Source organism: Acanthochromis polyacanthus, chromosome 10 (assembly GCF_021347895.1).
Source record: "Acanthochromis polyacanthus isolate Apoly-LR-REF ecotype Palm Island chromosome 10, KAUST_Apoly_ChrSc, whole genome shotgun sequence".
Classification (NCBI taxonomy): Eukaryota; Metazoa; Chordata; class Actinopteri; family Pomacentridae; genus Acanthochromis; species Acanthochromis polyacanthus.
The window spans coordinates 17,073,007-17,089,353 of NC_067122.1; the positions used below are offsets into that span (position 1 = coordinate 17,073,007).

General features: G+C 40.7%; 1 protein-coding gene across 2 annotated transcripts; it reads right to left on the reverse strand.

The window, feature by feature from the left end:
- Positions 1-486: 486 nt before the first annotated feature.
- LOC110964862 (sodium/potassium/calcium exchanger 3-like) lies at positions 487-13,056 on the reverse strand. 2 transcript variants are annotated; one of them, XM_022213699.2, is made up of 17 exons: positions 12,487-13,055; positions 12,106-12,204; positions 9,934-10,010; positions 9,767-9,841; positions 9,057-9,141; positions 8,011-8,114; positions 7,790-7,864; positions 7,125-7,150; positions 6,973-7,026; positions 6,728-6,864; positions 6,366-6,454; positions 4,968-5,235; positions 3,343-3,509; positions 3,140-3,254; positions 2,367-2,479; positions 1,593-1,658; positions 487-1,331 (listed from the first exon to the last, which is right to left on the reverse strand). In XM_022213699.2, exons 1-17 carry the CDS (start codon positions 12,593-12,595, stop codon positions 1,221-1,223), a joined length of 1,770 nt encoding a protein of 589 aa, XP_022069391.1. In that variant the 5' UTR covers positions 12,596-13,055; the 3' UTR covers positions 487-1,220. The 2 variants fall into 2 exon arrangements, with proteins under 2 accessions (XP_022069391.1, XP_022069392.1); XM_022213700.2 differs by lacking the exon at positions 2,367-2,479 and having other exon boundaries at positions 12,487-13,056.
- Positions 13,057-16,347: the final 3,291 nt, after the last annotated feature.

The window sequence follows — 16,347 nt, forward strand, 5'->3', positions numbered from 1 at the left end:
CATTCCCAAATCAGAAGTTCATCACTGTGTAAATATATATTTTTTTCCACATTTTCAAATTTTAAACTAGGTCTATTTTGACCTGCAGGACAACATGAGGGTTAAATAAGTTCAGTGAGAACACTACTACACGTCACATCTTCTCTTTATATAAACTGTATTAATAAGTGCTTCACACTGGGCACATGCCAACTGAGTCAATTAATACAACACTTAAGATTAAGGGTTATATAGTGAGCTAAGAAGTAAATTACAACACATTTTATGGTATAAATGCTTCCCTTTTGGAGGTCCGTCAATAAACCATTAAGTTTTAAAGCATCCTTCTACACCTTTGTTTGGAAAACGTTGAAATTAAGACTTCTGTTTATTATCATACCGTGTTGCTCTAATTCTCGTCGTGTTTGTTAACTTTAAAGGCAAATAAAGGAAATTTCACAGAGATCATGAGTGGGGTTATGACATTTCAGTCACAGAACAGAGACCTCACAGAACAAAGCGTTTTATTGCACTCATAACTCAAGGACTTTTACTCAAGGACTCTCTCTCCACAACAGACACTCAAATAGACCTCATAGCATATAGTCACCTTTAAACAAAAACACAACCCTTTGCTGAGAAGCTTTTAGGAAAGAGGGGGGCCTACGGTATGTACAAGGCCAAGACAACAGTGGCTTAGTGCAAGTATCTGGAGCGTGATAATCAGCCATGCTACACCATTTACAGCTACAGACACAAAGGTGTGATGACGTTAAACTTCACATAAATGCACAAACTGAGAAGCAACTCTATAAACTCACATGTATAATCATCTGGTCGTTGAGGTTACTTGTGGCAGTTATAAAGTAATAATAAGTAAACTAACACTCTGGGGTCTGTTACGCAATATTCTTGGTTTCAGAATACAAATTCGATACTTCACAAATTTGCTGTGAGACATAGTGCATTATCAATTGGGTTTCATTTCACAAAAGCTGGGCTGGAGGTGCTTCGGTACAAAACTGTGTAAAATACTCATTTATCAAAGGTAAACAATGTCGCTTTCAGGCAGCCGGTATCATTGGAACGCTGCTCAAACATGTACAGCTACTGTGAAATGAAATTAAAATTCATCTCTCCGTACATTTGATTAATAATGGCAGCAGGGAAAGTTGAGAACAAGTTGTCTGTGCATGATGAGTGTGTGTGTGTGTGTGTGTGTGTGTGTGTGTGTGTGTCCTCTACAGCCTCTCAAAGCCGACAGAGCAGAGAAGGAAGACGGCGTAGAGCAGCAGGAGACAGAGTCCCAGCCTGCGGTCCAACCTCCAGCGGTTCAGGTGGACACACAGGACCTGAGGAGGGACAGCCACAATTTAATACAAGACAAACTTCATTTCCTGTTGCGCTGATCTGAAAACAGCAACAAAAACAACTTTCCCAGTGTCTGAAAACAGAATCAGTGGCTCTCAGGCCATGACAGGAATAAAGATAGGATCAAAATAGGCGGCAAAGAAAAACAGACAGCAGACCTGAGTTTGTTTACCGCGACACAATCTCTGTATTAAATCTGTGATTTTTAACAGTGGTGGCCAGCAGGATGGAAATCTACTCACAGTGAGCGTGACTGAGGCCAGCAGCAGAATCACTGAGTAGACCAGGCCTTTGCTGTTTATTGTCACCTAAAAACACACAAAACAAAACACATGGCTTTGAAAAGTTTGGAAACTACATTAAATATTAATTCATGTTCACACTTTCACACTAAAAGATATTCACATTTAAGATTTCTGTTAAGGGACACATTTTAAAGCTGCAATAATTACATTTTTTGTCCACTCTGAGGCAGCAAAAAACTAATTGTGGATGCACCATTGACATCAAAGCCTTTAATGAAGTTAAATTCTTACCAAACAGATGCTAAAAATCAGCCTTACCAAGTTTCCCGACACTTAGGTAGCAGCATTAGTATACATCTGGAGTCCTGCTTCTGACCACCTCATCAATAGAAGTTCAATATTTGTCTCTTAGCTCAGTTGTTTTTAATGAGCCGATAATTGTACCTGTCTACCATTTGTGAGAAATTCTTCACTAAAAACAGCTGCCTTGTGTATCTACAAGCAACACAATGACAGCATTACATTTACAGACCATTAAAGTTTGGCTTTGATGGTACCTTGTTTGGATATAACGCCGTAAATACACAGGTTGAGGACCTTGTAAGTTCTCCAAAGACCTTGAAAGCAACATTTGACAACTATCTCAGAAGTATATGGGTTGTGTCTTAACTGGAAGGCCACTAGATACCTCTCAGATTTATACTACAGTCTTAAAGAGGAAATGTTACACCACCATGTAAGATATGAGGTAGAGAGCACAGCTGGTGTTACCACTGATCCGTAGCTGACTATGAGAGTCCTCAGCGCCCAGGGGAAGCCCAGGCCCAGCAGCACATCAAAAATGTTACTGCCAATGGAGTTGGATACGGCCATGTCGCCCATCCCTGCAACGTTTGACAGCAAAACAACTTGAATTTTAGCACATCTGCACGTGGTATTCCAAACTAGTCTGACATAACAGTCTGACCTCAGGGTCTATTTTTCGAGAGCCAACTAGCGACACAAAGCTAATTAGCAGATCTTAAAGGTGTTTTATTCTGTTTTTTTATTTTATTTTGACAGCTGTGGTATTGTGGCTGTTCCTCGGTGTCACTCAGCTGCTTCTCGACTGAGTCTTTCATCCCACAGACTTCTCATCTTGAGCTGCAGCTGACAGCATTAGTCTGGCGTAACAGCACATGAGCCGCTTGTTCACCTGTTACAGATTCTCACTGGAGTAACCGTACAGTTTGCAACAGATGCCCTCGAGAGCAGTATAGAGACAACTGCCACCAGCTGCAGTTCAGCTCAGGAGTTGCAATCTGTCTGGAGAGCAAAAGATTCATAGGAAAGACACTGAGGACCTCCACAACAGCAACCAGACCAGCCTACAGTGACTGAACTTGCAATATTAAATATTTACTTACTGTATTTTTAAGACTTTTTTGTCAAATTAGTATATCCGAAGATCAAAAGTGAACCCTCACGTGGAATATTCTGATTTAGTTGGACCAAAACAAATTAATAAATGGTTCTTTTCAGCAGTGTAATCATGTGAGACACACCTTGTCGGGCAACGATGAGACTCGCCATACAGTCAGGGACACTGGTGCCGGCTGCCAGAAAAGTGATGCCCATGATGACTTCTGGGATTCCAAGAGTGTAGCTGATTATGGTCACCTTTACAAAAGAAAAGAGCATCTTTATGTGGGTTTTAATGTGTGTGAGTGCATGTGAGCTGCTGCTGCTGCCTCTGCTTGTCTCATACCATCCAGACCATGAGGTAGGAGAAGAGAGCGATCCAGAGTGTGGAGGACAGAAAGGTGAGCAGGTACCAGCGCTCCCATTGTGGAAGGTTACAGTCGGGGATGGTGCAGTAAAGAAGGACGCTCACAGGCCAGGAGAGAATCCACTTCAGACGCATACACCAGCCGTCTGAGGAAACCATGAAAACACACATGAATGCACACACAGACACAAGCACACGCGCACATGTACATGGCAGCTTTCCTGCAGGCATCATTACAGATTCATCCAAACTTTTAAATTATTCACGGTGCATGGCCTGGATGTGTCCGTGAGTCTTTGTGTTTAATTAGCTCCATCAGCCGTACGACCATCTATCATGCTGTGAAACATTAAGGAAAAGCAAGATGCAGCTCTGGTTGATACAGAAGCTCCAAAGATAAAAAATAAAAAAAAAAGCTTTTTCAGAAGATTAAGGTTTAAGCTGCAGAGTTTCCAGGTTCTGTCTTTTTAATGGAAAATAGAAATTGATTGGCTACAGAAGATTAACAGACATGTTGAGGTGCATAAATGCAGCTTTAGTCACAATCTGAAGTTTGCAAAGTCTATTGAGTAAACACAAAATATGACGAAAATCCTCTTTGCTGCGGTAGTAAAAGATCAAAAAAGCTGTCAGCTAGAACCAACACATTTTTTTACTTCCAAACATTTCTTTTGGAAATAACTGTTGTTTATGTTGAACATCTCTTTGATCCTCTCCTAATCTTTGCCTCTTTGCATTTCAGTTTCCCAGACACATTTACCTTTGGAGAGAAAATACTTCAAATAAACTTACTGGAAACTTTTTTGCATTTTAACTGAAGGAACTGTCACGGCACAGTCATTCATCACAACAACTCAACATCATGGCACTTCAGATGAAAAGAAAATGCATAAAGGAATGTGTAAAATATATATATATTAGTTCCTGAGTTTGATGGCTGCTGGAGTCATGGATGGTGCTATTCTTGACTGTCCTTCATGGAGGTTCTAGCAAAAAACATTAAAACAAATGATAGTTCAAGCAGAGATCAAACCCATCACTAATATTACTAACATTCCTGTCTTAAACTACTAACCTAACCTACTGTTGTTCTAAAGAGCCACACCACAAAGTTACACTGGAAGGGCAGAAGGATGACTGTTGAACACTGTGACAGTCTGAATACCTGTACAAATAAGCTACAATCTGACACACACATGTAGATACACATAAATACACCACCAGCACCTGTCTCCAGATTAGCTTCCTCATATAGGATGCCCTAGTGCTGTCGACAATTTGTCAAAAATGGGCTACCATTCAGTCTCACCTTATAAGTAAGCATTCAGTGTCCACAGCAAATCTTAAGCTCACTCTGCTTGCAAAAGGCATCTGTTCATGCAGCTGGCTGGTGGGTGGCATGTCGGTGTTTGAAAGGTTCTGTGGTGCAGCTTCTACTTGTTTTTTTATTTTAAAATAAAGCAATAAAAATGAGCATTTAAATGAGATTCAGTGTGATGTTAGTCAGATAAAGAGTTACCTTCATCGATCAAGTAATTTCCTTCTTAGCATACCAATGTGAAATAGATAAACCCCCAGTCTGAAGGCTTTCATTCATCACTCACCTGGCAGGACAAAAGGTTTAAAGGGAGTGTTCTCATCCTCCCCTTCCTCCTGCTCTTCCTCTTCTTCCTCTTCTTCTTTAGGCTGTGCTTCCCCACCTGTCTCTCCTCCCATCTCTTTACCCCTGTCCCTCTCTCCGTCCATCGTCTGTCCGTCCCCCTCAGCCACTGTCCCGTTCTCCCTCCCCCAAGGCCCGCTAGCACCCAAACCTTCCTCCCCCGAGGCTCCCCCCTCCTCCGGGCCGACCCGAGCACGAATCAGCCTCTGCCTCTGTGGGTGATGGAGGGAAGCCATGTGAAGTCAGAAAATAATAGGAAATGAAAACAGAGAAAAACAAAATAACATGAGAAACACTGCTGCGGGTTTATGGAAATAACTTTATCGGCTAGCAATATGAGAACTGGCGTGAGTAGTGACTAGGCAGCCAGGCAGGTCTTCACATTCAGCAGAAAGGGTTTGGAAAGCATTGATTAGGGGCATGAAACAAAGCAGGGACAGCACTGGCAGGTGCACTTTAATTTGGCATTGGAAATGGCAAGCACACATGCAGGAGAGCTGAGAGAGTGAGGAAGCAGATTTAGAGATTGAGCTCTGGTGTGCTTTTGTGTCTGGGATAATATTATGCATTAGGCAGTGTGTGTGTGTGTGTTGTGTTTGTGACATTATTAGAGGGTGTCTGTATAACAATGGCAACAGGTTGCTGCTTGATATGCCAGTACATATCTCTGTTTCTTTTAGTTTCCATCAACAACAGATGCACCCGTACATTTTGTTCTATTCTAATACCAATTCCAGCAGCTCGACTGCTGAGTGCCGCTCTCAAGCAGATGCGACTCTGTGTTTTGCAAATTAAAAATCTGTTTAATTGCATATGTGAAACTCACTGGAAACCTATTTTTTGTGAAGTGTAAACATATGACCAGGGTTTGTTGTGGCACTGACAACTGAGTTGAGGGCCAGTCATGACTAAATGAAACAAACTAATTTAATCAAAACTAATCTCTGGATTTTTTTTCACACTGACAAAGAAACTGTACTTAATTTAGACTTCTGATATGATGCCTAATCTGTGTCCATCTGCTTAATATTGGTTGGATTCAGGGACAGTTGGTGTGCACTGAACCACTATTTAACTGGACTAAAACAGTCATTATCACACGTTGTTATCAGCATTTATTCATAAATATTATCAGCACGTCGACATTAATTAATTGCGATGTTTAGAATGCAGTGTTTCCATATTTAAATACCCACCAACATAGCCGGAAAAACCAGGGGCACTTGATGTTATGTGAAGGGTGTGGGCACGTGCAGTGTACCTCGTTGATGACCATGCGTCCTGCCATGCGCAGGCGGGTGAAGGGGGGAAAATGCGGGGTGATGAGAAGGCGGAGGCTTGCCTCTGAGAAGGTGAGTTGGTGGGGGTGTACGTTCAGCAGCTCATCCACCATCACCACCCCTGAGTCCTGACCGGCCACCACGCACGAGTCTGAGGACAGTGGGAAGACACGGATGAAGATCAGTGGGAGAGAACAGGTTAACGGGACTGAAAACAGAAAAGAAAGAAATAAAAAGACAGAGTGATGGAAGAAAAAAACTCTTGTCCATCAAAGTGATCTAGTTCTATTTAAGCCTGTTGGAAATCCACAAGGGAACAGGAATGGTTTTGAATGGCAGTCTAAACTGTGTCACTGGGTCTGTTGAACGCTGCTCAGAGACTGATGCTTTGGACGTACACATGCACAAACACGAGTTCTTTCACCTGGCTTCAGCGGCACCATGTCATTGTCACAGTCTCCAATGTTTCCGACAGCAGTCGTCCGTCGCAGACTGCTCAGACACGGCTGACCTGCCCTGCTGCAGTGTTTCTCTACCAGGGAACACAGAGATCTGTTGAACCTACAGAAAACACAACGCACACTAAGATTTCGTGTCTTCAGTGGGGATAGCGTGCGTGGGGCTCAATACCTGAATGATGTAATGTAAGAGGAAAAGAAAGCGACTTACTTCATGATGATTATATAGATTCCATACATAGAGATCAGGATGATGGTCTCCCACCTGAAACCACATTGGTCGTATTAACAGTCAGCTATTTTTATGAAAACTGATCGGATTTCAAAAATGACAGTTGTAATTAAGTTTTATTAGAGTCTTACCACAAGACTTTTTCATCATAGATCACCTGCAAATAAAATATAAGCTTATAATCACAACTCAAAAATGTATTTTTCAAATACTTGTTAATACTAGCTAATATACTGGCTAGTGTTATCGTCACAGATCTTCACACACAGGCAAAAGACGGTGTTTAAAAACTGAACAGATGAATAACGACCTCAAAATTCCAGTATTGGTCAAGTCATATTGCTCTGTGAATTAAGTAGTTTTGCTCTGCTGGTTGTCATATACTGTATTCTGTACTTTGTAGGCTTGTTAGTGGAGGTGGTAAAGGGAAAAACTCCACCTAATTTATGCTATTTCTAGTTTAGTTCCTTGTACAAACTTGTTGTCTGTTGACTTGTACAAAATTACATTTTTGATTCAAAGTTATTGCCATTGAAACAACACTGCTGCTTCTTGTGCTCAGATCTATTCCTTCATCTCTGAATAGCACTGAATTATCCAGAACCTGGAGCTTGTGTCTTGCTTTCCTGTGTGTGTAATTGGTCCAGTTATTAGTCAGTAAGCATCGAACACTGGCATCATACGAGCCACTGATAAAACTGAGTTTGTTTGTTTTTTTTAGTTATATCTATTCATCCAAACAGTGAAAATAGCCTCCTATTAAAGGCGAACTAATTTTACTGGAGGGATTTCTCACCAGAATAAGCACCACTATGGACAGAATGTAGAAGACAGCATCACGGAACAGTGGCCACCAGCTCAGAGAGATGGGCTGCAGAGAGAGAAGGGGCACATTTTGACGGCTACATGGGCCAAAAAATGGTGTTTTTGTTTGGCAGTAAGAAGTAGTCAAAAGAAATCAATCTGTAACAGAATGCTGGGATGTGATGTCAATGTCTGGACTCAGAGGGAATGTACCTGTCCAGAGAAAATCCCACAGATACCGATGATGACCAGGATGTTAAAGACAGCTGATCCCACTATAGTTCCCACACCAACATCTCCCTTTGTGATAAACACTCCTAAAGCCAGAGCAGGAAAGAGGAAGCCATGAATCATCAGTAAAAGTTAAGACAGCGATAATGTGTGTGGGTCCAAGAAATAATGGATTACATCTCCCTTCCATACATATTAAATTTACAAGGTTAGACACAGTTTCTATCTTCTCTGAACAGAAACATTGCATTTTTGGTTCATCCCCTCAGGGACCGGGCTGACGTCTTTTATGTTTTGCTGCTGGTTGTGTAATATTTACTGCATATTGCCTCAAGCCACTCCAATACTTATCAAAGGCATTTTTTTTTTTAGAATAAAAATGATTATTTCAGAGGTGATATATGAAGAAATGTCCTTAAACCATAAGGATTCAGAAACAAAACTTTCATTCTGACAAATCACAGTATTTTTCCTGTTTCTAGGTCATTTTAAGAAACTGCATGCAATACTTTCCACCACAAGCAGCAATACAAAGTAAGTCTCCCAGGCATGGCATATCAGCCCTTGTGAAGTTTTTGATAATAGCCATTCTAAAATTTCTAAATATTGCTTGAGTATAGTGTCCACAGTTTCAAAAGACATCCTCTGAACAACAAGCTTTAATATGGCTTACATTCACCTTGCAAACTTTTATCTTACTGATTCTTTTCTTTGATCATCTAAATCCAGCTTGACTGAAACTCCATCGGCTTTGTGAGAGTTAAAAAGAAAAACAAAACATTTGAGAAAACTGGGACACAGTAATAAGTAATTTACTGGTGAGATGGCAAACCATCAAGCAAAATGAAATGTGCTGGTCTTGGCATCTTTGCTAACGTTTACTTAATGCTTGAAATTGACCAATCAGTGTGGCTGCTTACAGAAAATTAACGTTTCTCGGCACATATGATTGGATGATAGATTGCAGGCAGCAATCATCAGACTAACCCGTTTGAGTGAGTGACTGATTGGATGAACATCATACTAACCAATCAAAGAGGTAAAGAGCTCAGGGGCAGAGCTCCCAGCTGCCATGAAGGTTGCCCCGGCAACATCCTGACTGAGCTGAAGGTTCTAGAGGACAGAGGAGAGGCGGTTAAACTGGTAAAAGGATATGATCGATGATACTCCGCCTTTTACTTATTGTCAATGCACTGATGCCATTGATGAAAATTGTCTGTGCAGCCAAAGACCTCTACTGTTGTTCAAAAAATAGGCAAATGAGCCACACTGTTACACTGAGTAAAGATCCTTTAATCCAGTAAACATGGACACTATAGTTTCATGTAATACAATACCAGAAACGATAAGTAATCACTGGTATGCCAAATTTGCATAAATTTGTAGTGAAAAATAGTTCAGATGAATTTACTCTTTGCATATGTTTGTGTAACACTCAGTTGTTCTGGGAAGTTGTTGAGCTTTCTTTTTTAAAACAGTCATAGCTAGGGGGATCAGAAAGAAGCCGCAGAAAGACAAACACTGTTGATTTCTGCATTTTCAAAGGAATTAAAAACAGCAGTAAAAATAGATTAAGTAATGCCTTCAATGTTTGGCGGTATATAAAACAAAGAGATGCTTTGATATAATTCCCACTTAACAACCGAAGAAGAAAAGAACAACAGTAATACTTAATGACTTGGTTTGTTTTACTTTCAGCCTGATTAGATTTATTCAACCAGACTAGATTTGTTCATACCTCTGATACTTTTTCCAGTGATGGCACAAAGTAAACATCACACACGATGGCCAGTGCATGAAACATGTAGATAGCCTGTGAAATGTAGGACACGCATTACTCTAAACTTGGTTTATGTTTGCGAGTTTAATATAATGTAAAGAAGCTCGATGCGAGCTGATACTCACACAGAGAACATGAAGGAGTACCGCTCCCTGTCTCCTCTGATCCAGAGTAAAGATGTCTTCAGGAAACTCACTGATAGCTGAGAGAGAGATGGACAGATTGTGATCTAATGATGCATGAAATTAGGGAAATTCCTGAGCAACAGTTGAGATCACAGAACCAGTTGGTAATTATTGTAAAATCAATTACCCTTTCAGATCACTTTCTATGTAAAGTAGCCTAACAAGGGCTTGTTTGGGCTTCCGAGATCTGAAGATTTGTTGCTCATCTGTCTTGGCTAAGGAGGTGTTGTGTCCTTTTCCCTCTGCGAGAAGTCTTGGTGCACAATTTAGGGTTAACCCAAGGCAAAGGCTAAAACGTAAAGATTTCTGATTGTATTTTTGCTGCTGTTGCTCCTTAGTTTTTGGAGCAATCTTTCATAAAGTGTCAGAGATGTCAAACCAATAAGCACCATTTAAAAAGCATCTTAAACCACATTGTATGGCACTCTTGAACTGAACATCTGTACCGAAAATCTTTGGGTATTTGGGACTGTCGGTCAGAAAATAATATCAACAACAACTTTGGCTTTATGGAATTTGTGAGGTCTTTTCAATGCATAAATGACGAAAAATAATCACCAGATTCATGAAAAATGACAAAAATCTTTATTTGCAGCTTTGAACCTGCTGTCACTTGTCCGTGCAAGTGGGGAATCTGTAAATCTGACTTTATCAGATGTGTATCTAGCTGTATCCCCTGGCAACAACGGCCAGACAGCTCGAGGTTAAAGCAGTGGCCCAGTCATATGACGAGCAGTACAGCTGCATTACAATTGAGTTTTTCATCCATTTACTCAAAAATAGTTTCTCCTGTAATTTCACACTATCCCTCGTGACAACCACATCCAGGTATTTACATCAGTTATCCTCTCCAGTTCCTCCCAAAGTGAGCATTTACAATAAATTTAACGTTCAGAGACATTTAAGTTCAACAGTGCATGACAATGATTCTCTTTGCAGCTGTAAGGAGTTGTTTTGTTGACTGCATCGTCATGCTCACAAGCTCAACTAAATGCCACGACTCACTGCACCATAAAAAAAAGGCTTTTTATTAGTGAGACAGGCAGAACTACAATTTGGAAAGCTGCCTCCTATGTGATTTTCCTCACAAAGTTTCCTGATTTAGTTGTGAGTCAGGATTTATCCACTAAAGACGAAGGTTAAAAACAGCTAACTGAAAACAGTGTGACCAAAGCAAGCGACCCGGCACAGATGCAACATTGTGCAGTTATAGGCAACACAAACCATGTGTAGAGATGAAGACATAGAGAAGGTCTGACATTATGACAACCTGTCACATGATTTTGTTTGGACACCCTGATCAAATAGGATATTTTTATCTTCAGGAGGAAGGCGATGCTCTTGAAAACAGAAACATAGTAATTTGAAGAATATGTCTTTGAGATACTTAAGTTAATCTGTATCTCTCTTCCCTACGGCAGTAACTAGGTAATATACTCTCTGTAACTGGCTACAAAAATCTCTTCATCTCAGCGTTAGACAATAAGATGTCACTGTTTCTCTTTCAGTCTTTTAACCAGCCAAAGAGATCCAAGCATACACAAGTGACGAGAGAGCTGCTGATGAGAGGCTACTAATCAGCAGGCCATAGAACAGGGCAGGCACTTTGAACAGCTCCGAAGGCACACAACATCCAACCACAAATCTAGCATTCAGTTACCTAGCAACTGGCTCAAAGGCCTAACTGTGTTTAAACATCCATATATGTGGAGAGTTTGAAGAAATGAGGGATGAGATGGACCTGGGAGGCAGAGTGACGCACAGAGGAGATAGACTTGAATTAAACAGACTAATAGAGATGACACACACACACACACACACACACACACACACACACACACACACACACACACACACACACACACACACACACACACACACACACACACACACAGAAAGGTGTCACCAAGATCATCTCTGTGACTACACACTCATTACTTCATGAATATCTAAATCTAGGACAGTTCATGTTTTACAAAATCAGTCGTCTCACTCAACACACACACACACACACACAGGTGAATGCAGTTTCTAATTCCGTAACGATAAGACAGCAATAAAGTACACATGTACAGCACAACACAAATAAAAATACATGGGGAAATGTCTTACCTGATTTAGATATACTGTCATTCTGGTTGTTTTCTGTTTGATGCATGAGTTTTCTCTTGGACAAGGAGACACTGGAATCCACAGCTGGACCATGGGAGCCTAAAAGAGGGATTAACATTTAAAGCAAGCACTTCTGATAAAATACACAAATTATTATAATACTGTATTAGCGAAACAGATTATATTCAACAGAACCTGCAATTAACTTCACGGTATTTCTGTTGACTTGTGGTTTGCTACAACACTCATCAAGGCAGAAATCTAACACTTAGTCTCAATGCTGCAGTTTATATGGTTACAAACAATCCAAGTAATGATTTTAGAAATAATAATTCAGTTTCATTTATTTATAGGGTGTCCATGTTTTTCCTTGGGAAGCACCTGTATTGTCATGGAAGTGAAGGATCCAGGCGGCTGCGAGCAGACCGACTCCACAGACGCAGAACCGGGGGAGGAGCCGCGTCTGCCTCGGTCTCCTCGGAGCCTTCATCCCGCCAGCCGCAGCCGCTCGTCGGTTCTCCTCAGAACATGTCGTCGCCGCTGCTGCTGCTGTCACCGTTGGTCCGGATCCCAGCTTTCAGACTTAACGAATCTGGCCTGTTGCTCTCTTATTCTGATTTATCGTGTTTCAGTCGCTCTGGCTTGGAGCTCCATTCACAAAACGGGAGGATGTTCCAGCGGCTCGGTCTGTCATCAGCATCTCAGCATCCAGACATCAGTCAGCAGCGGCGGTCCAGCATCCGCCAGCTGCAGCTCGTACAGAAAATGAATCACCAGCCTCCGCCTTTCTATAAAAATATTTCCTTGATTCAGACCGTCCGCACAGCCCTGCTGCCCTAAATCTGATGCCCCCTGTTTGTGATTCCCTGTCCAGGAGGGGGTGGGTGTTTTCCTGGACTCTGCCGAGAGCGGCTTCGGCTGGGTGGGGCGACCGTCGTCAAATATCTGATAAATGAACGACTCAACATCTTTAAGTGTAATTTAAGTCACGTGAGGCCACGAGGACCTAATCACTGGGGGAAATGTGAAATAGCAGCTTTAAACATTAAAAAATGCATATATTGGAGTGTGATATATTGATAAAATAAAAGTGGGTCAATTCAAACAAAACAAAAAAGCTGTCTCACACACTATATCTCCATTTCTCTCAGTAAAGCTAAATGCAGATTTAGAAGACAGAAAAGAATGATGGAACTTGGTCACATATTTCCTAGTCTTGGCAAATAATACCTTTGCTGATATAAATTCTTGCATTTATAAAGTTTCTACCTGTATTGTCTTTTCACCAGTAACATCAAGAATACCTCGGCTTTAATTCAAGTTTAAGTCAGTACCAGGTGAAATGAAGCAGTTAAAGTCCAACTTAGTCACTAGTCATTTGACATTTTGTTTGTCTCACGTCAGTTAATGTAGTTTGTCTAACTAGTCACACATAGAAACTCAAGTATTTTAAATATAATCTTCATTTTTGTGTGTACAAAACAAAGCCAACCACAAAAGCAACCCACAATCAGACACATGAACACTCATAACATGTTTATAAGAGGGAGTGTTTAGGTCAGATAGGAGGTAAGGCCCTGTAGTGGATGTGGCAGTAGGGCTGAAGCATCAGGCACGCACCGTTCCACAAAGAATTGATAGAAAAGAAGTCACAGTTTCCTGAACAACTTCCTAAGGCCATGAAGACCAAAACAGTGAGAATGAAGAGGCACACAGTGAACAGCCCTGTTTTCTGGATGGATGTCTTTGAAGTATCTGCACATCTTAAACAACAGAGAAACCAGAGGGACAACGATGAGTGAGGAAACGCAAAGAGAAGGACAAATATATAAATACATGATACACCAGGAATGCAGGAGGGAAATGTGCTGGATGCATCACATATCAAAGTCTATCACAGCTGATTTATGATCTGAAACTAAAATACCTTTTGGTCTGAAGGTCAGCTGTGACACGACAAGGTTTCAGCAGCTCCTGAGCTTCACCTTCCTCCTGCAGATACAGAACAGAACCGATTTCATATATTTCTTTCTGACAGTGTTTGAATGTGGGCACACACTTGTGGCCACTTGAAGAAGTACAGATAAATTAAATGTTAAAATCTACAGTACAAATCCTTCCCCAGTGAATTTTAGGAGGCTCTATTTTTGTATGAGACATGAGTTGATCCATGTGCATGTTCAGTCATGGTCAACTAGACTTACTACAGGACTGTTGTGCTTGTTTAAGCGAGGCGTACCTAATAACTGGAAACTGAGTGTGATTTACATTCTTTCCTGTTCAAAAGCCTTACCAGAGGAGTTAAATGCAATACATGTCTGAGCTCTGTGGAGTACGTCATGCCGAGTTTCACTTCAGGTGATGAGGCCTGCCATATTTCCTCGGCTAAGGACGGAGGGGGAACGACCGATCCTTCGTTTTCTCTCATCTTGTCAGTCAGACTGTCACTAAAAAAAACAAAAAGCGACATACACAGTACAGTTGAGGGCTCAGACTATACTGTGTACATTTATTTGAAGCAAGAGGATCTGTGTGTCAGGTTTACAAATAGGCCTCGTCTTGTCTGCCCTCCATCTGCTTCCTCAGCTCCTGGTTTGTCAGCCTGAGGTCCTGGAGCACAGAAACAGGGATGAATGCAGTGCATGTAAACAGAGACAATATTGGTTTGTTGCTAGGGGATAGTTTCACAAATGATTGTAGAGCTCTGTTTATGCACAGATTACAAGTGGGATCAAAATCACATTTTACAAATGACTACCACTCTTGCACCGCAGACGACCGAATGCAAAACCTTATGTTCCCCTGGGCAAATTACATATTTTGTTTGACAATCTAAGGGAAAGTAAGTAAACATGACCACTACATTAAAAAAAGTACATTTAATCTGCCTTTCTGCAAATGTTAATGCACTTTTATGTTTTACGTCAAGAACTTCAAAATAAAACTCATGCAGCAAATGATAAGTTCAGTTAGCACTTACAAAGGCCCTCTTTGACAGATACCGCAGCAAACACTTTGTAGCAGCTAAGAGCCTTTCTATTATTGATTTAGCAATTTTCACCCACTCTTCTGTGCAGATCACAGTCTGAGATATTACTAGGTTGTCTTGCACACATAACACGTTTAAGATCTCCCCACAGACTTTCAGTGATGTTCCAGTCATGAGAGGTAACCTTCAGCTCACATTCCCTAAAGTGGATTTTAATGCCAGATTTGGATAAATGCCCTGCTGTAGAAACCATCCTCTTTTCAGTTTCACTTTCATGATGAACATTTGCATCCAGAATTTGCAGATAATTAGTGGGATTCATTCTTCGTTCTACTTGTGCGACTGGCTACCAAACAACCTCACAGAATAACATTTTCACTTGCAGTTGTTAAAGTGTTCTTTTCATGCTGTTACTTTTATCTCCAAACATAACTTGATGACTGCAGCTAAAGAGTTCAACTGTTTCCTAAACAAATGGGGTCTATTACTGATAGAGACGTCAGATTTTGTAAAGAGGCTGCAAATAAGGTTTCCTTCAGATTAATCTCCTATGCAATTCTGGTTTGTGCATCAGTACTGACCACCATTCATGTGTCAGCTGAACTCTTCAGCAGTGGCCGTTAGAAAGGGGCTTGTTTTCCTTTCTGGTCGGCAGAGATGCAGCTTTATCTGAACATTTTTTCAGTCTTCAAGATATTGTCTTGACTATCAGATTTCCCTTTACGTTCCATTTTTAATGACATTTTAGATCAGAGAAATTGTAAGCTGGTGGTACTTTGATATTTTTAATTGGCTTCCTCTGATGCCCTGGCACTCGTTTCAATAATGATAATTCTTGACTTGCCTTACAAGTGGTTACAAGTGAAATAAAGCACAATGAGTACCTAAACTTTTTCATACTGCTGTCCATTTCCAAATCTTTTGGGACTAAGGCATTGTCACATATCGTCACACAGAAATAATCACATTTCAGATGTAAGTTTGCACATGTTTCAAATTTAGTAAAATAGGGAACTGTACATGTGTAACTAGTCAACACTGACTAGCTTTTTAGCACACTTGTTGTTTTCTCGATGCATTGAGTGAATGTACCTCTAGAATTTCCTAGTTATGTTAGGATAAGTTACGTATGATGAACAAGTTACATAACATGATTAAAGCTGTTTAAGCTTAAATAATGCTGATTTATTTCAGAAATCTTTTAGAAAAACTAGACAGAAATGGATAAACATCTTTACCTTCACAATGTAGGC

Bases quoted from the DNA above. Each gene is read 5' to 3' on its own strand.
- LOC110964862 (XM_022213699.2), bottom strand. From the start codon at position 12,595: ATGAAGGCTCCGAGGAGACCGAGGCAGACGCGGCTCCTCCCCCGGTTC. The intron at 12,205-12,486 runs GTGCTTCCCAAG...TCCCTCTTTTAG, and splicing joins TCACTTCCATGACAATACAG to GCTCCCATGGTCCAGCTGTG. The intron at 3,255-3,342 runs GTATGAGACAAG...TCTTTTGTAAAG, and splicing joins CCTACCTCATGGTCTGGATG to GTGACCATAATCAGCTACAC.